The sequence below is a fragment of the Vipera ursinii genome (assembly GCF_947247035.1).
Source record: "Vipera ursinii genome assembly, chromosome: 4".
In the NCBI taxonomy this organism is placed as follows: Eukaryota; Metazoa; Chordata; class Lepidosauria; order Squamata; family Viperidae; genus Vipera; species Vipera ursinii.
Genome location: NC_139514.1, coordinates 38,622,501 through 38,648,900, shown reverse-complemented (window position 1 = coordinate 38,648,900; position 26,400 = coordinate 38,622,501). Strand labels below are relative to the sequence as shown.

The following is a 26,400-nucleotide window of genomic DNA, read 5'->3' as shown; positions in this document are numbered from 1 at the left end:
GGCGGTGCTTTTTTTTTTTTTTTTTAATAAAGCCTGCAAGGGAGAGTGGCAGCTGGAATCTCCAACCGCTTTCCGCCAGTGGGAGCGAGAGGCAGAGCCTCGTGAAAAGGAGACGCGGGATTCAGGAGGTGTGCGTGATTGACAGAGGCGCAGCTCAATGGGCGTGCGGTAGTCCCCCCTCTGCTTTCCCACCCCTCTCCAACCGTGGGTGGGGGTGGAACAATGGGAGGAAAAGGCGATGGAAGCAGGAAAATGGCAGCGGCGTTGGCAGCGGCGGCTTTAGCGGCGCTTTCGGGGAGCGGCGGTTCGCGGCGGTTCACGGCGCCTACGGCCTCCTTCCCGGCGCTCCTCCTTCTGCTGCTGCAGCTTGCGGTCCTTTCGTCCCTGCGTGAGTCGAGGCGCGTTTTCAGTATCGTCTTGGGCGCCGGGGCACTGGGGGAAGCGGAGGGAAACGAAGCCAGCGCTGGAGGAAGGAGAGAGGCTTCTTCCTCCGCGGAGACCCGCTGCCTTCTTAGCCAGACCGGGCGTGGGCCGGAGGTGGAGGACCCGGTTATCCGCCGACGCCAGTTTGCGCTGGGAGGGGAGGGGAGGGGGGGCATTAGGCTGACCGCTGGGCAAAAGGCGAAGGGATGGAGGGTAACGCTGCTTTTCTGGGATGGACGGGGAGGCTGGATAGGAGCTCTGAGCAACACACACACACACACACACACACACTCTGACAGGGTGCCTCATTTACTCCCTTGTAAAGGGGGGGGCAGAAAAAATAAATGTACTACGTGTCAGGATAATGGTGCCTGTGCGTACATTTTAATCGCTTTGCAAAACAGTCTAGAGCTGAGCCTACTACAGATGTTAGTAGGTGTTCTCTTGTCTCGCACCTACAGACACGCACCCCGTTTCCCGTTTTGAATGCTGTATCCCCTGTTGTTTTTTGTTATCACGTCCGCGACATAGTGCAATTGCACAAATGACGGGGACGTTCTGCTTGGGGGAAAAGCGGGTGTGCAAAGGTAGAAAGAGTTGCTACGTTCTTGAATGAATACACTACACATAAGCGGCAGGACTTACTATACTTATTATAGCGCTCTCGTACCGATAGTAGTGATATGGTTGTTGGCTTTCCAGGACTGTTATTTGACGAGTACACAATGAAAATAAATCGCCCCAAATTGGCACAAGTATAAATGAATGCTTTACACTGTTTTAAAATTTCAAGTTCTTTATTTTACTTGCTAAACAACTTGATATAGCTGCTTATTTACCAAGAAACTTTGGACTTTGTCTTATTGGGAGCAAGCAGAACCCAATTATTCTGAATTCATTGTATGTCTCAGATGTCCTAACTGAAGCTTTGATGATGTCCTGATAAGACCCAAGTTGTGCTCAGAATTGCTCAGCTCATACACATTATGTTAGACCTGAATTTCAGTTTAGGAATTGGTTGGTTCCTGTAATATTTGCAGCTGTTTTTCATTGAAAACAAATGATAAACATTCATATGTTACCAGAGGATTTTGCTCAACTGAAAATAGGTTTATCTAAATGATATGATATCATTGATGTCACTAGTTTGCTAATCTGTGTGCAGGCAACAGTGTGATAGGGAATATTCTATCCTATGCTCCCATTTCTCTCTCATAATCTGTTTAGATGGATTGCAAAAGTATTGCATGCAAAAGGACAACATTAAAATGATTTTATAAATCCAATCTGTCCCTTAATTGTGGCAGAGTGCTATATTTCTACAAATTAATTGATATGCACACATTACTTCATCCTTTCCCAATCTGGTGCCAAGTTAGACAATATTTTTGTACCCTGAAGCAATATTAGCAGTATGAAGGTGGCATTATTCCCTATTTCTGAGTTTTATTACCATGACAATTTTACACGAAATCAGCATTTCATATTTGATGTACTTTATATAATTACACAGCAAACAGAACAATAGTAAAATTGTGTAACATTTATCCTTCAGTATGGATGCTAAAATTATTTTTCATGTATAGCGTGGATATAAGTGAAGCTAATATCAAGATTCAGCCAGTGTGGTGCTTTAAAGTTGTTTTTATAATGGAAAGATTGTATTAGTTGAAAATATTTTTTTCATTTTCGAGTTCCATGCTTTCTACTACAGTAGTTACAAAAGGTGATGTAAGACTTGTTAATTTGTACTATATATTTATCAGAAGTGAGATTTTTCCACAATTAGATCATCAAAGAAAAAGAATGACTAATGAAATTAGCAGTGGTTAAAACGAATGCAAGTTTTGTCATGGTTTATTGTAACCTTGTGTCCCAGAGGTAAATGTGAAGGTGGATGAATTTTTTTCCTTTTTTGTATATGGCATGTTTTATGCCAAAGTAGGCTCTTGTCTCCCAGAAAGAGAGTTTAGTTTTAGAATATGAAGTACTATATTATTTTCTCCTCCACTTCTATGCTTAGCATTTTGTTTGTATATTGTTCTATTTCTTTTTTATTAGCACAGAAAACCTACAGTATTTCAAAACTTAATTCAGTATTTAAAACCTGATTTGAATTTTGAACTGGTGGTCTTAGGGCTCAGTTCAAAAACCTACTTAGAGACCTTATCTCATGAGTAGAAACTGAGTTAGGTCTGGTTCCATTGTAACCCTAAGCTAAAATGTGTCTTTTAAATTTTTGTTTAGCAATATATTCAAAACCATGTTATGTATGGTCTACGCATCACAGTAATCCAAAGGCAAACAACATTTCAGTTTAGCATTGGAGGATACACTTTGGATACAATTTATTCCAAGATGGAAAGGTTTTTTCTTTCTAAATTTCATCAAAATATTTCCTCTCATATTGCAATTATTGAATAAACATCTTATTTTCTTCCATGAAACCATTATTTTTAAAAGACAACTGACTATAAAAGCAGTGTTATCTATTAGTCAGATTTGAGAGTGCCTTCACAAAACACTCTTTTAAAAACTTCAATTTAACGGGAAAATAACCTTAGGATGATTGTTTATACAGTGTTCTGGAGGAGTAAGAACTTTTTTTTTTACAATTGGCTACATTCTTAAATCTAAACTCGATTTTTGTCTTACATTAAACTGGTTAGATAATAGCGATTTCTCAAAAATATAAACCTAGCTGTTGCTGTTACACATGTTGCGACAAGAAGAATTCTCCATGAAGCAACAATTAAGTGAGTGTTCATGTTTCTTCTGTCTATCTCTTATAGTATAAGTAGGATAATTTGACTAGGGGCAAAAATAGTTATTCCTTTCAGATTGGTTCTGCAAGTTGAACTGGGCTGGGCAGATATTAATAGGCAAATGAAATAATGCTCCAGATGGTTGCCTACATACAGCTTGCTTCAGGTGTAGGTTACCTACTATCTTTCAGGTATTCAGATATAAACCACTGTCATTTCGGACAGCAAGGAAGGACTCTGGGGAGTTGTCATCCGTACCATTTAGAGAATACCATGATAGCAACTTCTTGTGGAGTTATTGATCCAAGCATTACATTATAAAGTCAGCAAGTTCTACTACTTAAGTCATTGAGTTGGTAAGGTACTAGATGCTTATAGAATCGTTCTGATCAAAATGTTAAAATGTTTCCATGTTCAATCAGATTGTTTTAAAATCTAAGAATACATCACAATTTTTCAATAGTAGATCAAAGGAGTATGGAGTATTCTTTAACAAAATATAATAACTTAATATATTTTCAGAATCTTTCAATTCTCATTGTAGCAGTTCATAGTGGTATCAAGTAACATGTGACCATCTAGATGTTGTTGAACTCAAATTTAGATTAGCCCTTGTAAGCCTGTCAAATGTTGAGGAATGGTGCAAGTTGCAACTTGATAACATTTGAGGTGGCCATAGACTGTCCATGCTTAATCTATGCTTTATCTATAATCATACCAATTATTGTACTGCTGAGTTCCTTCTTACTATAAGGAAATCTGCAAAAAAAAAAAACACTCTTTAGTGAAACCAGAAACTAAGCAACTTAATGATGTGTTAGTCTTCTATCAACATCAGCCCTGGTCAACATGACTAATGGCAAGGAAATTTTAGTCCAAACTATTTACATGGCTTGAGTCAGGCTACTATTACTTTCTGGATTAATTGAATATAGTGTGATAATCAAAATTAATTGCCCCTAATGTTTAATTTTTTTCTAGACTAAACTCCAGTTGTTGAACAATTATTGTCAAAACTTTGTTTTACAAAATCTTGGTATATAATTTAGAAAACACTTTTATTATTCCAATTTGATTAATGTGGTGTGCATTTTGTGTATTTTGTGCGGTGACTCTTAAAAAGCTTAGGAAATGTGAACTCCAAAAAACAATGGGATTGAGTGTTGCTCTTTACCAGTGCTTTTTTGTAAGGAAAAAAGGTGCCAGAACTCACATCTTGTTAATCTTCTATTTATCTTTCCCATGTAGTCAAATCACTGTACACACACCCACACACATCAGTTGTGTAATGAAACATAACGGTTGCTGCCCGCAGTAAGCACTCAGCACATGACCATACGACCAATCACAAGCCAGCAGTTGGATGAAGTACACATGCATTTGACCTCACACACAAGCAGCCCGCATGCATCATTTTAATGATTTTGCCGCTGGCCTGCTACGCTCGACAGGGCGATTCAAGTCCACATGGAGCAAACATCAAATTTCCAAAAGTTACTTTTAAAACTTGGAAAATCCATCAAAAAAAGGTGCCAGAACTCCTTTCCAGTGAGTTCAATGATGAAAAAAGCACTGCTCTTTACTATGTTCTGGCATTATTAAAGTCTGTAAATATTGGCAGGTGATCTAGAATAATCAGTGGTGATTCTGTGTCCCAATTTGTTATAAGGAGGTTTTGATAATTACTTTCATCAGGAATATTATTTTAAGCTGATTTGCCTGCGCTTTTGATCAAAAACTGAAACAGCCTTGAACTAATGCAGAATCCTGTAATATTAGTTGTGAACATTACGAATTATACTATGAAAGTCAGGAAACATCAAGAATGTTAAAAGAGGAATATCATGGTGTTGCTTCAGAGTAATCATAAAGTATGATTTCATCATCTGAAAAGAATAATGTCAGCCAGCTCTCCCAACTGGGTGCTCAAAGGTGTAATTTTCTTATCTCTTCTGGCCAAATGAGTTGTTCCAACTCACCCTGCATATACTAGTTTTAAGAAGAGGTTGCAAGCTAACGGTTTCTGGGAATTTAAACTTTTAATTCTTAAAAACTAGGTCACAAATGTCAACCTACTTATTTTTATAGAGAAGTTCACAAAAAAAGCTAAAGCCTAATTTGTGTACTAATCTGGAATGTTAACATGCTATTTCTTTTGGCTTAATTACCGGTATTGGTGTTCCCTAGTTAGAAAAATTTAGTGACTTTTTTTTCAAACTAAAATGCTCTCTGAGAGCATGTGAAAATAAAACATGCAGTTTAGGATATCCAGATCCTGCAATTATGATTCTGAAATCTATTGTTTTCTTAAGCTTCACAGGGCCTGGGTGGAGTTTTTGAGAGTAAACATTGTTTTTTTTCTCTCTCTCTAATTTCAGAAAACTCAGTGTTGCATCGAAACATTTTGGTACATTGTTTTTCACAGGAAGTTGACTGGGTACTGAAACAATTGCATCCTCTAGTTGTGTGTGTGTGGTGTTTTGATTCTATGGATTTGTCATTAGAAAACATTTTTGGATGTTGCAACATTTTTCTGGAAAAGGAGGATTAACTTGTTTGCCAGTTTCTAACTTTGTTACTAAGTTTTCTTCAGTATTTCAGAAACAGTATTTCATGGGATACCATTGCTTGTAAAACAGCAACAAACTCCAAAGCATTTTAGGTAGCTCCTTTTCAACATCCAAGCATAAATGTTGAAACTATATTCATGTTTTTATTAGTTAGAAAGCCTTTGATTCTTATAATCTCTGGTTTGACAAAATGGGAGGATTCTTCCCAAAGGTTGCTAGATGTTGCATTGAAATGCTCAAATGTATTTTCCCTGTTTGATTTTCTAATACTGGTATACACATAAATTCTGCATTCATTGAACATGGGATTTTTTTTTCACCTTTATCTCCAAGTATGTCACTAGCTGACTATAATTTTTGAAAGAAACATACCATTGTATTTGTTTCAGAGTACTGATTTACAGAATGCCAGTGTTCAGTATTGATATTTCTATTGTGACAATATTAGGCGTACTTGGTTCATGATTCTGAATCCTATATACCTTTTTAACATCAAACCAATGTGCCATGTGCCTTAATCCACCCACATGATCAGCACTAATACTACACGTCATTGTCATTTGCTGTTTGTTAGATACCTCCTAGCCTGGGGTGGGGGTTCACATTCTGTAGTGACCTGTTTACACTGATTGTGAATGTTAATTTACTCTCCTTCATGGGAGTGGGTTTCTACTTACTTTTCCAATGGATCATACTTACTGTGTTCTCTTGTATATGACCTATGGCCATTGGCGATCTTTCTAGGAATTTAACTCACAACAATTTAACATACAGAAATTTAAACCTAACTTAGTATACATCCTCTGAGGTCTCTAGTGGGTTTTTTTTTTACAGTTTAAAACATTTTTTAATTTGATGAAGAGGTGACCGTTAAATTTCATATTTGGTTTTTGGTTTTCCAGAAAAAACAAGATGCCTTGGTGAGGAATGAGTTGTAGAAAGAAAAGTGTAATATGATCAGGTCTATTTTGAATCACAGTTGACTGGAACCACACATCACACTAATTATAATTCATTTTTATTTGGCAAGTATTGAAAATTGCCATTGTATAATGGCATTAGACACATATTCAACACTTTCATCTAGAAATGTTTGTTCTGCCAGCCAGCTATGAAAGCAGATTGAAAAGAAAGGATTAAACTGAGTTTGATAGAAATGCTCAGGGTTTAATTGTGGAGTCCTTGTTGCTCTCTGAGCTTGGCTGCTGGCAGACATTCTGTTACTTCATTAGGTAACATCAATGGTGCTGCAAACCAAGGATTCTCCAGTCAGTTTGAATGCATATAGGTTTTGAAAAAACTTCGTGGTGGTATACCTGTTCTGAAGGATAATTGATGGGTCAGCTGATTGTACAAGAACAAATGTTCCACCTACATTCAAAAAGTGGAAATTTATTTTTGTAGATTTTGGAATGTTGTCAGTCCAGATTTAATCAAAGCACGATACTCAAAGGATTTGAGGGTTATGTTATCTAAGTGACTTTGTGCATCACAAGCTGAACTTGAGCTACTGGCATGATGCAACAGCACCTCACAGCAAATATAATCTGAGAAATAATAGAAATAAAGTAGCCAAGAACCAGATAAGTTTTTTTTCTGTATTACTGAACATTATGTCCAGTAATAGGCACCAGATTTTAGAAAGGACATCAACAAAATAGAGCTTGGTCGGAAGGAAGCCATTTGGGGAGAGGGTGTTAACTATGATTAGCTTACAAAAGTCTGGGTGAGGCATGATGCCTATCCTTAGATACCTGTCAAGCTGCCATGCAGAAAACTGGAACAGAAATGGTAGGGTTAATTAACAAGGAAATATATTTTGGTTGAATATCAAAATAAAATCCTAACAATAATGGTTCTTCAACAGTGGTATGGAATTACTTGGGAGATGTGTTCTCTGCCACAGGTGTTTAAACAGAAGCTGGATGGCCATCTGTTGAGGATGGAATAGTAATGGATTCTTGCCATAAACAGGTGGCTGGGCAAAATTATATTTGAAGATTCCTTCCAGTGCTTGTTATGATTTACAGGTAATCCTTGCTTAACAATGATAATTGAGATTGGCATATTTATTTCCAAGTGATATAGTCATAAAGGCAATCCCAGCAGTCCCTGCTGCTGTCATTAAGCGGGGATGCTGCTACGGCCAGAACTTTGAGGCCTGGATGTAAGTACTATTTGTTCGTTGCATCTTCAAACAGTCATTGGTCAAGTAGTTAACCAAGGATTACCTGTAACTTAATATTCCACGATATTATAATGATCATATCACTAAAGTATAAATTGAAAGACATACAGTTCATGCAAAAGATTAAGTACCCCCAGTCAAGTTAGAAATTTCCCTGAATCAACAGAACCACTATATGGTGCAAAGTTAAATACAGTGTCCTTCTCTGTCCTTGAGTGTATATTTTCTATTTACCGTATTTTCCGGCGTATAAGACGACTGGGCGTATAAGACGACCCCCCAACTTTTGAGATGATTTTCAAGATTTTTCGTCTTATACGCCGGAAAATCAGCGAGCCCGGGAAGGCACGCCCTCCCCTCTCACTGGGGACTCCTTAGGAGCTGGGGAGCGATGCTGCCTCAAGAGGGAAGAGCGTCGGGCGGGAGCCGGCAGGGCAGTCCTGCACACGCGCGCACTCCCCGGCTGCTAAGGAGTGCTCCTTAACAGCCGGGGAGTGCGTGCGTGCGCAGGACTGCCCTGCCGGCTCCCGCCAGACGCCAGCCTGCCCTGCTTCCTCCACAATGAGAGGGGAGAGTGTGCCTTCCCGGGCTCGCTGATTTTCCGGCGTATAAGACGACTGGGCGTATAAGACGACCCCCCAACTTTTGAGATGATTTTCATGGGTTAAAAAGTCGTCTTATACGCCGGAAAATACGGTATGTGCAGTTGTTTACAGTTTCAAAATCAGCAACAGTGAACAGTGATAAAAAATGATAGAAGTTCAATGTTTTACCAGACACAGGAAAAACAGCTGCTAACATATTGAAGAGTGGGAAAATAAGCCATCAGTATCTTAAGTCCTTTATTAATTCTAAATCAAGAAGTAGGCAGGGGATAGAATAGTGCACCTATATAGTACCATATGACAACTTCATTAAGTGCATGCACACTTATTTAGAAAACAGCTATATAATATTGAGGAGAGAGAAATGTCACGCTGCAATTTACAATTGCAAGTGGTTGCTCTTATATCAAATGGATAGCAGAAGAGGGAGTAAAGAAATACTGTATTCTGTCTGTAAATTAGGCTTGCTGGGAAAGAAATTAGATGTCTGTATAATAAAGATGAAAAATTCTTGAAATAATGTGTTGTACTGAGTTTCTCTCTTGAGAATCTACAAAAAGCCTGGTCTGCACATGACAGTAAATTGTAATGTTGCATCCATACTTTACACAAAATCAGAAACTAACCAGCAACATGATGGCTTAGTAAGATAAAGTGAACGGAAACTGCTTATTTTTTTTAATTCAATCTTTCATTTAATAGATTCTTCAATCTTCGTTTGGCTGATTAAACTCTTCATACCTATGTTTGATATAGTGTTAATATTTATGTAGGATCTGGTATTCTGATTCTTGTAATGATATTCTTGATAGTCCAGGTTTCAGCTGTGGAGGTATACACACCGCAAGACTTTCCTGTGGAGAATGGGACTGAAGCAAAGCTTCCATGCACTTTTACTTCCACAGAAGTGATCAGCAGTTCAGCTTCTGTCACCTGGAGCTTCCAAAGCGAGGGATCATTATCTCCTGTCTCGGTAAGATACTGTTTGCAAAAGAAAATTGTAAGAGGTAAAAAGCCGTGCCTGTTCTTGCTTGCTCCTTGTACTACTAAAAACCTGATTGTATCCTTGAAGTGTTGGCTAAGATATTAATTGTATTTTGCTCCAAAATTGGTTGCTACCAAAAGCCTTGCTTAGATGAGGAAATGCTTTAACCCACTTCACCTGCTTGGTTAGTTATCTTTTTATCTTAATATGATGGGGAAAATAATAAATTGATAACAGAAGGAAATCATGTAATAGTAATAGTTATCAGTTCAGTTTGGGGGGGAGGGAAACAGAATTGAGGAAAGTGAGGCAGAGCAAGATACCTGAGCTCCTGAAACTACTCTGAAACTTTTAAAATTCTTGTGATATTATGTGTTAAATATTTCTCTGACCTTTCAGCTGGTTTAAAACCAGCTTTACAGGCTCTCAAGTAGAGTATTATCATTGTCACTTGCACTGTTTTGAAATTCATGTATTGTATGAGTTGAGTTTTAACGAAATTTGGATTAGTTAAGAAATAGGGGAAAGCAGGTTTTTAATACAGCATATTTTTTGTGTTTTCGATTATAGTTCTTCTACTATTCCAATGGAAAAGCATATCCTGGGAAGAGTACACAATTTGATGACAGAAGCAGCTGGGCTGGAGACCTTAACAAAAAAGATGCATCAATCACTATAGCAAACATGCAATTTCAGGACAATGGAACCTATATCTGTGATGTTAAAAACCCTCCAGATATAGTTGTTACACCAGGAAAAATCAAAGTCAGGGTTATGGAGAAAGGTATAGTAATAAGTGGATGGATGAAAAATTAATTAATGAGTGATGGAGAAGTTGTGCGTAAGTGGCATTCTTTCTCTAAAATTACTGTATGTAACAATGCACTGAAGCAAGTACTTGTTTGGCTGTTCTGCTGAATTTTAGTCCATTATTTCATTCTGAACAGTGGAGTAGAAATTTCACCAGCATTTTACTGTAATAAAGGTCATGGAATAACTTAGAATGAGCTGACATTTTTTAAAAAAGGGAAGTCTAGAGCACGTCCTAATGTGCTGTCCCACTGACATACACACACACACCATGGTGTTAGGAGTCTTTATTAAGGCTTCCAAGCCTTAATTAGTATTCCCCAGCAATTCTGTGTGCCAGCACCTGCTCACCCACAATGAGCTTGGCAGGGTACTCAAAAGAAGCCAGCACTAGTCCACAAGGCAAAGGGACGTCCAGTCCACTAGTCAAAACTTAGTCTCCAAGGCAAAGGCATGTGCCAAGGCAACAAGGCAAAACAAGTCCACAGGACAAGGCAAGTCCACACAGAAGGCAAAGATGAGCCCACAAGGCTAAGGCAAAGGCAAAGGTAAATCCACAGGGCAAAAGCAAGGCCACAGGGCAAAGGCAAGCCGAGAAGGCAAAGGCAATTCCACAGTTAAAGAGGCACAATCCGAAGTTCAAGGCAAGAACACAGAGCAAGGAAATGGACATGTTCCCAGCATTGTTTCACTCACCTTACTGAACTAAATAACTGCTTCCTGGTGCAGCCCCTCAAGACGGACGAGGCTGCCTTTTTGCAAGTAGACTGGCTGATGATCTTGGTGCCTGCCTCCTCTCAGCCCTACATGCTCTTGGATCTGGAGGAGGAGTCGGAGTCAGGTCTTCTTCATCTCCACTCACCAACTGCACCTGTGTGCCCTCTCCGTTCAAAGTCTCTGGGCTTCCCAGCTTCAGCTGTGCCTCTACTGTCTCTAGCTCAGCCAGCTGCTTGTCTGGTTGCTCCCCTGTGCTCAGCCCCTCCGCTCTTGGCTTGTAGCCTTCAGCTGCATCCCTTCCTGACGTGCCTGAGACTGGCTCAGAACTCTAAACTAGCATCTGGGGAAGCATGTAGGGGAGTCAATCACACCTAAAGAGATGGTTTTCTAAGTGGTATAAGATTGATTAATTGTCAGAAGGCCACATGAATGGTAATGTGAATTTGTCAGGAAAGTTTGCCAAATTATTCCAGATTAAGGATTAATTATTCCTTAATCTGAAATCAATTTTGTTTGATTCATAATGTTTTTAGTAAATGACAGAAATGCTGCAATAAAACATAATTTTATTTTAGTAAAATATTTTACAAAGTGCTTCGGCATTCTGATGTGCAAGCTAGTGTATGAATGTCATTGCAGTTAAGCATATATGTAGTTGAAAATCATACTTGGAGAATACTGTCAAAGGTTCCTCCTCTGAGTGGCATAAACACCAGTTGGAGTAAACCACTATATAGTCTTGGGCCCTATGCAATTCAAGTTTTTATTAATGACTTGGATGAAGAGATGGAGTGAATGCTTATTAAGTTGCAGGTGATAGAAAATAAAGAAGGATATTTTAGAAGGCAAAAATAAAATTCAAAATTACCATGATGGGTGAGAGAAATATGCTATAAGAGAATTAAATATGAAAAGAGACAAATATAAAATTCTTTTTAAAAAACAAATCAAATGCACAAGAGTATAGTTAGGGACATATGGTAATAATGCTTGTGAAAAGTATTGATTACAAGCTGAATCTTAGTTGGCTGTTAAGGGGTTTTTTTTGGAAACATAAAGGCAAGAGGCATTCTATATAACATATCAATGGGTTTCACTTCATGTTTAATAAGTAAATAAAAAAGCATACTGATAATATAGATGCATCCACAACTGAATTAAAAATTCTAATGGAATAATGTGTGATCAGTTTTAAAAAGGTATAAGATAACTGAAATGAAAGTGTTTTTTTTTCCCCTCTTCAGGTAACCTGACTGTAGTTCCTCTTCCCCTTGTGTTCGGGATAACCGGTGTTGGCATTCTAGTTTTAGTTTTCATCATCATGCTTATTGTGTGTGTTACGATCAGAAAGAAGAATTCCAAAAAGCATTATTCTGGGTAAGGCACTATATTTGTTGTTTCTTCAGATACGTGAGGGTGGAGGTGGAGGGAACACGGAACAGTTTGAAACATGAATTGTGTGTTTATGTTAAGTTACTGGGAGAGCTAGAAACCACATCCTCCTGTGCTTATAAATTATCAACTTCATGCCGTACATATGTTCATATGTTGCTCCTCTTTGTGAGCATAGGTCCATTAAGCTTAGTGACCTCCTTGAAAGTAGTCTAAAACTACTCCCTTGCAACTCTTAGAATAAAGGAGGCTGTGGCCCTATCAGGTTACATTCTGGATGGCACAACTTTTTTTCTAAGATTGGGGGGTATGACTGCCAGTTCCTTTTACAACAGTCCGCTTTCCATAGCTTTCCAATCTTGGTTTTGGGAAAACTGCCCTTCTGCTATTTTCACTGGCTTTATCATATGCATGACTTCTTTTTGTTCCTGTTGCGCTCATGATGCCTCCTGTAATTTGGCTCTGAGGAGCTTCTATTAAACAATATCTTCAAAGCAGATTATATGCCATGAAAAATTGGTTGATGGGCTCCTTTGAACTGGTGGTGGCACTTACTTTGCTTTGTCACTTAATCCCAACAGAAATGCAGTTCTGTGCGTAGAAAATGGCACGTAGCAATTCTTTCAGGATCAATCATTTCATGGCCTGACTTCTTGCTTTTGTAGATCCAGTAAATATTATTCATACAGTGCTAAAAACTCGATCAGTACTGGGTGTACGTAATTGGCATCTTTTTTGTAACCTTTCAGAATTTAGAAAGTGCTGCAATAGATGTCAGTGGTAAGGTTGAATGAGTGCAGTGAATTTGACTGTATAAGCTCTGGTTCAGAGTGGCAAGCTTAATTTCCCTCATGCATGTAACTGTTTCCATAACACCTGAATACTGATCTGCATCCACGGATGTCAAGTCTTAATATGAATAATAATTTTTTTCATCAAGTTGTATTATTTCTAAAGGTTTGGGACTATCTTTGTTTAAAATTATTGTTCTTTTGTGGTTGTCTCTAAGCACCAAACATTAACATTGACTTCACTGACTATACTGTGTTTCTGATGGTTACTAAGTGGTGGGATGTCTATTCTAGTAATTACAAATAAGAACGTGTGTGTGCGCACACACACACACATAATATATGATATCTAATTTCTAAATAAACTAACAGAGCTGTAACTGAGATGGGTGGTGGTGGGAACTCTTGCATGGCAGTATCACAATGTCTATTCTTTCTTTGATTTTTTTCCCTATTACTACTTTGGTATGCTGGGATTGGATCCTGCTTTTTATCTTCCTTTCCTTACAGAGATCCTGATATAGATGCAAGACTGGGAATGTAACAGGGCTGGGTCATCTCTTCCAGTCCCACTATATATCATGGTAACAAATCATGCCAGTAGTTCTTTGGTACTTCATGTCCATATGTATATAATTTCTGCCTCCCTTGCTTACTATCCTGCTAACATATTTCCAACACTTATGCTGAATTTCTGTTTTGTGGACTGTTGGTGAAGGGGCAGCATATCTCATCTATTGTCTGAATTTTGTTGTCTCATTTCTTCAGTTTTGGCAACAAGGCTATGTACCTTCAGAAGCAGCTAATTCAGATGTATGAATGAATGGAATATTTGGACTTTTTATACTATGACAAAAAATAAGGGTGTCGTCAGTAAATATATATATATATATATACCTAAAAATATTTAATGCACAAACTGTGAATTCAGTATTATTAACTGGTTCAGTGCTGAGTTGCACATTCTCTTAGAATAGATTCCAGATGCTTATTTGTCCTTTGATCGTTGTGTGCTGGGGTTTAGTCTTAATAAGAATGAAGCCCATTTACTAGTACTTAGGTATTATTTTCTCAGTATTGTGTTTCTGTGTATTCATATCTCATGTCTGTCTTTTGAATGTTCAGTATTTATATTTGATAACAAAATTGGTTAGTGGAGACCTGCTTTCTGCTTAATCTCATTGTCATCTTGCCATGATCACACTTGCATATGATTTTAAATGATGCTTAAAAGTTTTGAACCTTTCAAAATTTTTCAATACTTGTTGTCAATATGACCTAAAACATGATTGTTTTCCCGCACAAGCCCTAAAACTAAATAAAGAGAACTCAATTAAACAAATGAGTCAAAGACATATTTGTTCATTGAGGAAAATGACCAAAAGCTGCTTATTTAAAGAATAGAATTCTTGATAATCACAATCAAAGTCTGATCTTCACAACACGGGCATGTGGAAATGTGCCTTTGCTTAAACAAGGTTTCTGAGGACCTCCAACAAAACAGTTGTTGATGCTCACCAGACTGGAAAAGGTTGCAAATCTATTTTCAAAGAGTTTGGATTCCATCAGTCCACTGTAAGGCAGATTGTGTGCAAATGGAAACAATTGAAAACCATTTTTGCCCTTCCCCAGGACTAATCAACAAATCAAGATTATACCAAGAGCAAGGTGCTCAATGCTGTGAGAGGGCTCAAAGAAGCCCAAGGTAATGCCTGAGGAACTTAAGACCTCGCTTGAATTAGCGAATGTCAGTGTTCATGAGACCACTAGCAGATTACTGAACAATGGCAAGATCGCAAGAAGAAATGCGGAGTTGTTGAATACAAGATGGGTGGGAAATACATTTTAGGAAGGAAGGAAGGTCATTATTTTCCCAAAAGAACATTGCTTCTCATTTACAGTTTGCAGAAGACCATGTAAATAAGGAAGACAGCTACTGGAAGAATGTTCTGTGGATGGATGAGACCAAAATAGAGTGTTTTGGTCTGAATGAAGGCAAACACTGCAATCTACCAAAAAACCTTTAACCCATCTGGGAAACATGGTAGTAGCAGTATCATGTTTTGAGCCTGTTTTTCTACGTCTAAACCAGGATGACTTGCTTGGAATTATGAATTTTGAATTGTAGCAGCAAATTCTATAAGAAAAGGTCAGGGTATCTGTGAACTGTAGCTCAAGAGAAAGTAGATCAGGCAGCAAGACAACAACCCAAATGCGTAGTGATACGAGGAAAGAATGTTTAAAGCAGGAAAAAGCTAATGTTTAAAATGACCAGATCAAAGTCCTGTCCTTAATTCTATAGAAATGTTGAGGAAGAACCTAAAGCGGGCAGCTGATGCAAGGAATGGGAAGCTACATAATTGGAAATGAAACAGTGGAAAAGTTGCTTATGTAAAAATTTCTATATATGGAGGAACGGACTAAAATTCCTCCAAACTGATATGCAGGGCTGCTTAAAAGTCACAAGAAACTTTTAGTTGCAATTATTGCTTTCCAAGGGGGACACACTAGTTACTGAATGATTCATGTACCTCTTCCATGGCTTGGAATTATTTTCCTCAATGACAAAAAGAACAAATAAAACATTTTTGATCCATTTGCTTAATTCGGTTCTCTTTATCTAGTTTTAGGCAATGTATGGAGAACAATAATGTTTTAGGTGATAGATGTAGAAATATTGAAAATTCAGAAGGGTTCTCAAATTTTTAAGCATCACTGTGTATGCTATGTAGGAAGAAAACCAAACTAGATTAGATTTCCCCAATATGATAACTACAGATACTTTAGGCTACAGTTCCCATCAGCAGCTATTGACCAAAACATTTGGAAATCTTATGAAAAGCTGATATACTAGAAAAGGGTTGATTACTATTCCTATTTTTAGAACCAAAGCTAGGTATTTCTCCTAGCAGCAAATTTTTATATAGAAAAGTCACTTCCAAGTGATGTAATACTCAATTCTATATGATCTGACAGAGTTGGCAGGTCTGCGTTCCATTGTTTAAGCATGGTCAATTCAGGAGATGCTGGAAGTTGTCTATCCAGCAGTAGCACCTTTTCTCCAGAGATGAAATCCCTTCTTGCCCTACCCTGAACTTATTTAGATGAGTGCTTACAATCTAGCTTTCTTCCCAGGACCAGGGCTTAGTGAGTGAGTGGTAGGATCCTTGTTAATTGTTTTAATTTGTGAGATGATGGTGGTTTTCTCCACTAGGTCTCTCTGTATTTTTAATTGTGTGGATTGTTTGACTTAAACGTTACATATTTTATACCACACAGAGTCATAAGGGAGTTGGGTGGCTTTTAAATCTAATCAACTCTAAATTAAATCATATTCGATGAAGATGGCAGGGGAAGTTAATCCTTTATGTGGTTATGCGTTTCTTTACCTAACCTAGAGCTAGAATGACTTTCTTCTTTGTATGTGAGGGGAGAAAATATAGGCATGACTAACCTGAGCAAGTATAAAGCAAGGATTTACGTGTTGTCTGTCATTCACTGAGGTCACTCTATTTGGCCTAATGCCACCTCATCTTGCCATCACTTGCCTTTGTTTTTGTTTTGTCTTTTATTTACTTCTTGAATGTTATTCTGCAAAATCTGCTTGCCACCTCATCAGCTGCAGTACCTCTGAGAGTTTGATGTCTCCAGTTAAGCAGGCTCCACGGAAGTCCCCCTCCGACACAGAGGTTTTGGTAAACAGCGTGCCCATCCGATCTCATCAGGTAAATGGTATCATACTCTGACTCAGAGATTATCTAGTGGCTGGAAAGGTGGTATTTTTTGCTAAGGGGAGGAAGGGACGGTTCATCACTGAAACACATACATGGAAAAATATCTGGATAAAGCCCTGATGTACCAGACCCTGTGGTGAGGGATGTAGCTATCTTTTGGCTATTATTTTTGTGATATTTGCTGTCTTTGGCAAAACTAAACTACTGCAGGGTGACTAATCTTAATAAATGATAAATTTCTGCAGTGAGATAAATTATTAAAGGTTGTCTACCTTCATGTAGGTCTTCAGTCCTAGAGATTTGATTTATAAAAATTCTAGAGGATTGAGTAAATAGCTCTTCCACAGTATCTCAATTTCTTTCAGCTGTAATTATATGCCTTTGGGAATATTAAGTATTTAATGTTTTAGATTTATATAGAATTGTAGGCATCATCATCATCATCATCATCATCATCATCATTATCATTATTATTATTATTATTATTATTATTATTATCCCTCAGTCTTGGCCCAACACTAAATATTACTTAAGAGTATTATATCCAAAGTGACCGAGGGACTTTAGAATCAGGTATGGCACTAAGGTAGTAAGGCTGGCTTGAAATAAATAATAGGTTTTTTTTCTACGGTGAATCATTTTTGTTGGATGGAAAGAAATAATAGAAATTGTATTGATTAGAAAAGATTGTACTTTTAAAAATCTGTTCAAAGTTACCTATCTTAATAGAAAGTCATAGACTATGATGTGGTTTGAGATGCTTAAGTAAGGAATAAAATCTCATCAAAGAGAGCACAAAACAATTATGAAGTTCTCTTTGGAAAAATGAGAAACATATATATATGTTTCATGGCGATATTACTTATTGATAATTTGATGTTATAATGCAAATTTAGCTATTTTCTAACTAACTTACACAGTTCCACATGATATTTTCAGGGGTTGCAGTTGACTATTAGTAGTCTTGACTGTAAGTCCAGAAATTAGCTGGCAATATTTGTTTTATTAATTGCTAGAGTGTTGTGGGAAAGGAAAGAAATTGTAGTCTTTGTATGCCGAGTTCCGAAGGAATGGTGTCAGCCATTGCCAACATGGAGTTTCTTGTCATTTATGAATACCAGATGAGTGAGTACTTAAATATAGATCTGGATTATGAACCTTAAAAAGATTAATGATATTGATGAAAATGTTGGTTTGCTTTGCTGCCTGGCAAATGAAGTTGACTTGGTTTTGGAGGCTATTCTTTGAATTTTATAATATAGTTATAAAAACTTTATAATATTGTATTGCTGCTGTTAGAATAAGGAGGGGTTTACACACACACACACACACACACACACACACACACACACTGAAGAAGGCAGGGGAAAATTAAAAAAAAATTCACCAGCTTAATACTGTACCTTGAAAGTAACAGCTTGTGCATTACCTATCTTAGTCACCTCTTTACTTCCTAAACATTTAGTCCTAAAGTTGATTAACATTGCTTGTTCTGAAAGCAGAAACTTGTTGCCCAGGTTGGATTTCAGATGGCATGTCTGAAAACAGCCTTCATAGATTTATTCCATCTTCAGCTAGACTCGTCAGGTTTGCCTTCTTGTCCTTATCGATAAATTCATCTGAACCATAATTTCTCACAATTGTGCATGTTTGAGTGGTATGTAGTATTCTCCTTTTCCTTTGCTCATCTGTAGAATGCTTGCTCATTTTGAATGTGATAATTAACTATGTTCTCTGCTTTCTAGATCTAATACTGACCCGATTGGTTATCTGGGTTCCTATATGTACAATGAATAAATTAGAAGACAATATCTCAGTTACATAGCACTTCAGACAATGCTTCTTAATGCTAAAATCTTTTTCCCGTGACTTCTGCTAGAAACTTTTCTGTCAACATGTACTGTATATTCTTCCTTTTTTTCTGAAATACAATTATTCTTGCATACTTCTCCATGCTTATGCTTTTTTCTTGAGATTTATTTGGCAATATTTACTAGTTGTGTAAACTAAGATATGATTAAAAGTGATTAAAATGTGTGTAAGGACCCACCTCAGCTAACCACCCAAGAAAGCAGAACTCTTGAAACGGGCATCGTCTCAAAGGGAACTTTTATTAGGGGTTAGTGACAGTAGGAAAGTCAAGGTGAGATCTGTGGAAAATCCCTTTTAAATGGTATAGTTAAACAAGCAACCTTTCTCCTTCCACCAAAGTCATAGTCTCCATTTGAAATCCGGCCAATCCACAGGTTTGGGTAACTGGCACAGTTGGTGCGCATCTCAAGGTCTTCTCCAGTTTTGTTTCTCTGTAACTGTGTCCCTGATAAGTGAGACACATTCTCTTCTCAAGTGGATAGAGGTGGGAGAGGTAAAGTAGAAAGCAAAAGTCATCCCAAGTGAAAGCAAACCCCCGCCACCCAGCAGAATGGCAGGCCCCAAACAAGAGGCATAAGGCATGGGAAAACAATAAGAATTTGGGGACCTGACAATGTGATTGCCCTTTCCAAGGATTGACATAAATTCAAATAATTTATTTAAATGAAATTCAAAGAATTAACATAAAATGATTGCAAATTAGTACTTTTTGCAGCAAATTACTATTTATATAACTGATTACAGTTGGAAATTCCTGCAAGAGACTATGATGTTTCTCTGATCAACTCTCCTTGCTAGAAAATAGTTACACGTAGTAGCTAGAAAAAGCATGTTAAATAAAAAAAAAGATGCAACTTCTTTTTAAGACGACAGCTGCATATTAGGGAAAAATTAAATCTTCCCCTTTTTTCCTACTTCTTTGCAGTTAACATAGACCTTATTGATTCTTTCCAATTACTTTTCTCCTTATAAAATGCTTCCTTATCTGCACTGTCAATCCATTAAACAAAACCCTTTGACTTATGTCCTAAAGAACTGGACTGTTAAGTCCTTTTTTTCCTGTACAGAAAGCAGATACATGAATTATTCAATAACTCTAATAGATATAATGAAGCTATACATTATTGCTTAAAGGTTTGAGGAGGCCTATTCTGAAAAATATGGGACAAAGTTACTGTAAAGAATACATTTTTGTACTCCAAATGTTGTCAAGAAAGATCGACAGAGTTGTAAAATATAAATGCCTAGGAATTATTCTTCAGTTACTTGCTCCTTTCTTGTTGGTATTCCATATGCTTCCTTTTCTTAAATTACTGCCACCTACAAAAATAAATGTAATCTGTGATGGTGAGTGTGTGGAAAAGTGGAATCTTGTGAGTTAGCTGTTAGTAGGGCTGTGATTGCTTGATGTACTTTTGAAGTACTTTTTGTCTATGTAAACTACACATGATCTTACCTCCCTGAAGCATGAAACCCAGAGAGCTATATATTTGCTGTGAATTTTATATTCATTTATGTCAACAGATCGATGGTTACAGGAATAATCTATATAATTGGTATGATTTCTAAGATTGGATTTCAAAAAGAGGCTATCAAATCCCTTGTTTTCATCTGCATGTGATTCTGAGTTTTCATTAGCCGCTGATAGAATAAATAATGTTTATACCATGTTTGTTTTTTCTGTTTTTAGGGACCAGTAATTTATGCACAGTTAGATCACTCTGGAGGGCATTGCAGTGACAAAATCAACAAATCAGAGTCTGTGGTCTATGCTGACATTCGGAAGAATTGAGGAGATTACAACCTATCGAAAGCTTAACAAAAGTTCAAACTGGAATTGCTTGAAGAAAATTGACCCAGAGAACTCATATGTGGCCTTTGATGCCTAGGCTAAGACCAATGCATGTGCATACAGAGAGAAAGAGATTATATATGAACTGTGTGTAAATAGTCTATTTAATCATACAGAAATGAGAGCAATGTTGCATGTTAAAATATGATGATAATTCTGCTTATAAATGGCCAAATAGTTCATTATATATTTAGGAAAAGGGGGAAAAACAAACATTCATGTTACATCTTTAGGCAATTTGTCAATTGTTATATGGAAAAAACTGGAAATACTTGGATATTCTAATGGAATTGGTACCTTTTTATGTTACTTTTGAAATGGACACAAGAACTACTTCTGCATGATTTCTCTTAATATTTTTGCATTTTGTTTTTACAGATCTAATTTTTCATACAACTTAGGTCTTCTTCTGCTCTAATGTCCTCCTTTTCCAGGAGAAGTAATCTTTACCTGCTTTAGTTTCCAACCTAATGGAAGGCAAAATTTTGTCTCCAAGGAATTTACAGGCAGTCTCCCATAAACAAACTCTGAGACATATAAAAGTTTTAATCAAGTAATTTTTATAGTACAACATTAGCAAATACCTTGAGATGTTTTTATGGCTCTTTTCTGTTTTCAGCAACAAAGATGAAACTCAGTTACCTCTTTGAGCAAAATAGGGTGCTAATTTTGATATGCCTTTCTATAATCTATACCATCTCTTCACAGTAGTCTACTTCTAAGAGTTACAAATGGCTGGTTGATGTTGCAGTTGTAAAAAGAAATGGTTACAAGTTAATCTTTTATGGCACTTCATGGAAGGCATAAATATATTAGGACGGTTTTACTGCCACTAGTTCTTAACTCTCATTCAATTTTACTCTGAAACTTAAATAGTTGTATACTTCTCTATTGTGGAAAAAGTCTGCCTTTCATCTTTTTGATGTCATTCCTCTTAACTCAGAATCTGCTCTTTCTCCCTCCCTCTGCCTCAGTGTTTCAGGTATTGCTATTGCTTTTTTCTTAAGTACTTTACATGTCTATAATATCTGCTCATATGTTTTTCAGCTTTTTACATGAAAAATAAGTTTAAGGGTTCTTTTAAAAAATGGTGCTTTTTCACTGAAACAAGGGTTGGCTAATACTAAATTGCTGGTCTGTGCAGCACACAAGAAGTGTGCAGTTGGATCTCCATATTTGTAGAGGTTACGTGTGAACATGCAAAACTTTTTAAATTCTCTGAAAATTTGTACTTTTGTCCCAATATCCCTAGATCTAAACACTTGGGCAGCTATTTAGAATTATCCAAAAGATATTTAAATTTATTTTAAATGACTTCAGTGTGATTTAGAATAATGAGTAACATTTTTGAGCCATATTTATGGAAACACTGTATCAAAATTATATTACATTACTGTAATTAAGAACAAGGCATGCCTCGGTATTCACCACCGAATTCATTACTCATCAGTAATAGGGTCTCAGTGAGTAGCAAGAAACAGGTTTGGGTGATGCTGAGATTTGTGTTTTGAGGGGGATGAGGAGTTTTAGATGTTAATGTAGAAGTTGTCTTTTCAGGAACATTGTAATGGGAAGCTTTGCTTCTTTTGTTTGAAATTGAACTTTGCTGTGAATGGTGTTAAAATATTCCTTGATCTTCATTACATAAACCATATTGTCATCATATTTCTAGAAGTCCAAACACATTTGGAATCGGTCATTGTGTTAGGTTTTTCAAGTTGAGCTTCTTTGACATAATTCTTTCTCAACTTCATACTTGGAACAATGAAGCAACTCGGATTTATCATGATACTGTTGTTTCTTGCCTGTCAATTAAATCTCTACAATCTCATCCTCTATATCAACCTTTTCTATGCTTCACATTCCTAGGAAATGTTGGATTAATGTTCATAACCCCTACAAAAATATTACGTTTGAAGATGAAGTCTAATTTTTGAACAAGAAGTTGAATCATATCAGTACTGTAGAAGAAATAACAATTAAATTCTAATTTATTCAGAAAAAAATATAAAAGGTAAAATCAATCCCAACTGTGAACATAAAATTCAATGGCATCTTTGCTTCTGCTTCTCATTCATGATTTTGCCAAAAAGTGGGACTTTTTTTTTGCAGGACTGCAATTTGCAGGTATGCCTATGGATTCAGGCAATTTGCAGATTTTGTCTTGATTGACAAAGAACTGAATGTAGATTCACACGTATGTTGTTGCAAATGTAATGACATGGAGTTCTTTTCCACCAGGTCATGGGAACATATCCAGCACTGCACACAAAAACTCTTCCAAAGTCTTGCTTTCAGATTACATTCCGTGAGCTTGATTTGTCCACAAATCAATATAATTTTCCTTCAGCTCTTCATCATCTGGCATTTTCTCCAAATTGTAGGACTATGGATCCATAATCCATTCTTATAAAACCTTCAGCTCTACAGATCAAACAATTTTGACAGCATTTCTAAATGAACCACAGTCTCATTACACATGGTAGGAATTATGGAACCAACATCATCAACCATTTTGTCAAGCGAAGGAAAATTTGAGAGATTGCCTCCTCCTATCCTTCAAGATGAAATATATAAATTTTCTTTGAAGGGATTCAATTTTTCCCCAACCTTCAACATGTTTATCTTTTTTTTAAAGACAAACACTCAGGTCATTCATATGAGTGAAAATGTTAGTTAAGCAAATCTATGTTTGGGCAAATTCATTTGATTCTAATGCCCCAACGAGATCCCATTCATGCTTCTCCAAAAAAACCTTTGATTTCTTCCTGCAGTTCAAAGAAGCAGGGTAAAGCTTGTCCTCGTGACAACAGACTTTTTTGTGGAAAAGCAAAACTGAATGCTCACTTCCCAGATCCTCACAAAATGATTTGGAGTTGTGATGGTTTAAAGTATGCCCCTTGATCCAGTTGATGATCTTCATACAAATATCAAGTACTTTCTTTAAATTTAGAGGCAATATTTTGATGCCAAAGAGTGCCAATGAAGAAAAAATGGTTAACTTGCAAGTGTATAATCTTTTTCACCAATGCAGAAAAGACATTTATTTCCAAGCATTACAGGTGCTCTGTCAATGCACAGAGTACCAATTGCCTTGACATTTAAATCGGGTGTCAAACTGGCGGCCCGTGGGTCGGACGCGTCATTGGGAAGCTATGCCCACCCCATTGCCAGCAACAGCAAAAAAAACCTTCGATACGTTGCACAATGTCACATAACGTGAGTTTGCCATGTCTGATCTAGATCATGCTTAGTGAAGAAGTCTTTCACCAACTGCATCACATCCTTTGCAGTTGTGCTTGTTTTCAGATCTTTTCAAAGCAGGAAGTCACCCTTCCAAGCACCATTATTGACATACCTCACTAATGTTGTGAGTTGACTACAGTTGGAGACATCAATTAAATGGAGATTTTAAAAGGACTAGGTCTGACATTTGAGATGATTTGGCCCAAAATATCTTCATTCAAATCAATGATTTGGTTGTGAAGGACATTATTTGGTGGGTGCAACTGTTTAATATTTTTCTTGCTTCTTTGCTCTGATAATTGTTGCCATTTCTACTGCACATGGATTGTTCAGATCTTCTGCAATAGTATCAGGCTTCTTGGATTTGGCCACTTTATATGCCACTTTGTATGACACAAAAGGTAAGTTTTTCCCCCAACAAAAATGCAGTCTAATTTTGGAAGTGTTTCTTGTGAATCAAAACAAGCTCTCTTGATTTTTGATGACTCAACATCATGCCCTTCACCATCAGCTGCCCCATGCTTATTCTTGAAATGCTCTTGAAGCTTGGATGGCTTCAGATTTGAGTTGGAAAACACAACACTGCAAAAAATGCACCAGGTCTTTTCCAAGCCATCATTTCCTGTTGTGCAAGTGAAAAGAAAGCACAAATAGTCATCATTCCATTTTCTTTTTTCTTTTTTTTTGACATGAAGTCTTAGTTTGTAAAACAAGGAAAAATATATGACCAAGTATGAGAAAAACTATAATTAAATCAGGGATGTCTGCTTTATTCAGTCCGACATGCCTATAGCAAAATATCACAAGAAATACACTTTCAGTGTTATATTACGATATCCGAGTTACATCAACATAAATCATCAGGTGAAAACTCTACAGCAGGAATGTAAAACCCACGATGTCACATGACGTTGCGTGACATATCAGGACTTTTTCCCATTGCCAGCAATAGGGCGGGTGCAGTTTCAGTGAGACGAACTCCTGCTATGCATATATCAATGTGTGACATGATACATCACAACTATATGTCATCTAATATTATTCACACAAGTGGGCTTATTTAAATGCGCTGCTCAAGTGATGAAATTAGTGATAAACAGTCACAACGCACTCAACCAATGCCATAATTTATATGAGTAACATCTGGAAGTGAATGACACTGTAGTTGGTCTATTTCATTACTAATAAACTTACACCTGGCTAATATGAGTGAATGAATAGATTGGGCTACCAGAATATGGTGAAATGAACACACACAAAGGAGTTTACATCTCTTTCTGCTTGAGCAGCTTGGAGTGTGCTTGAGATAAAAAGTACCTCCTGTCTTTTCTTCAATCCTTTCATCTTCCGTTCCTTCGATTATATATGGGAGAAGTCAGTGGCTATGAGGGAGGTATTTGATTGGTTGGATAAAACAGGTAAGTATGGGATTGGCCAAGTGATGTTAAGTGAGGTGCAAGTGACAGAGGTGGTAAGCAAGCTGAGAGGCCCCGAGGGGTGAAATACTTAAGGAACTCTTGAACTCATTAGTTTATGAGGGAAACAATATACGATTATGTCAGATGCTGCACTATAATGATTTTAAAAGTGGTACTCTGGCAATCAATTACTTATGTTATTAAGACTACGCAACACAACCACCTACTACCACTGCTCAAGGTACATGGGTGGCTGGCTGAGTGATGACTTGTGACTCATCACTAAGGGACACAAGCCACTTTTGGCTGCACCCCTTGAAATTCCATCTTGCACCTTCCAGAGGTGTGGCCGGGAAGCCAACTCCTTTATTTCTTTAATGGTTTCTTGTTTTGATTGCCTGGAATGGTTCCTAATTTGTCTGGATTTATGTAATGTAAACTTTGGGCCACAGTTTCTTCCAACAGGCAGACTTGTCCTTGATGTTCTCCAGTGCATTATTTTTTGAAGTAATTATGATCTGTCTTGTAACTAGCTCAGTTTACACTTCAGAGTTTTTCCTTTCTCTACTTAGTATGTTTTGGTAAAAGCAGAAGTAATTCAGTCATCAACACATGAGCCTGAAGCCTAAGTCTTGTTAAGAGATTACAAAATCATGTAACTGTCTGAAACACTTCATAATTGTTTCTATTTCTATATGCTGAGTTGCACTTTTCACGTATTGAATTCAGATTCCAAACTAAGGTACAAAAATCTCTCAACTTATGTATGAGCAGTGTTTTTGTGGTGCTGTACTTTTCTATAAAATACAAATGACTTCCAATTGTGAAAGTTAACTTCCCAAACTTTAGACGTGCTAAAATTTCCTGTCACTAGGTAAATCCATTCCATGCAACACTGAGCCCTTTTTTTTACCTTGTTTCTGCACTTTTAAAAAACTGGAATTTTTTATTGTACAAGTCTTCTTTCTTTTCCATATTCTCATAAGCAGCTTTATATTGTACTCTTGTGAATATTTTAATAAACTTTTTTCA

The 26,400-nt window shown here is 37.1% G+C and overlaps 1 protein-coding gene across 6 annotated transcripts; it reads left to right on the top strand.

The window, feature by feature from the left end:
• Positions 1 to 222: 222 nt before the first annotated feature.
• On the top strand, positions 223 to 26,400 carry MPZL1 (myelin protein zero like 1; the record flags this gene model as incomplete). 6 transcript variants are annotated; one of them, XR_014492552.1, is made up of 7 exons in its annotated part: positions 223 to 388; positions 9,364 to 9,524; positions 10,107 to 10,320; positions 12,308 to 12,440; positions 13,757 to 13,830; positions 18,726 to 18,877; positions 20,543 to 26,400. XR_014492552.1 is itself a non-coding variant. In XM_083362867.1 (6 exons), the coding sequence occupies 6 exons, from the start codon at positions 223 to 225 to the stop codon at positions 20,642 to 20,644; spliced, it is 789 nt and encodes a 262-aa protein (XP_083218993.1). In that variant the 3' UTR covers positions 20,645 to 26,400. The 6 variants fall into 6 exon arrangements, 5 of the variants coding, with proteins under 5 accessions (XP_083218993.1, XP_083218992.1, XP_083218994.1 ...); XM_083362867.1 differs by lacking the exons at positions 13,757 to 13,830; positions 18,726 to 18,877 and adding an exon at positions 16,866 to 16,971 and having other exon boundaries at positions 9,457 to 9,524; XM_083362866.1 differs by lacking the exons at positions 13,757 to 13,830; positions 18,726 to 18,877 and adding an exon at positions 16,866 to 16,971.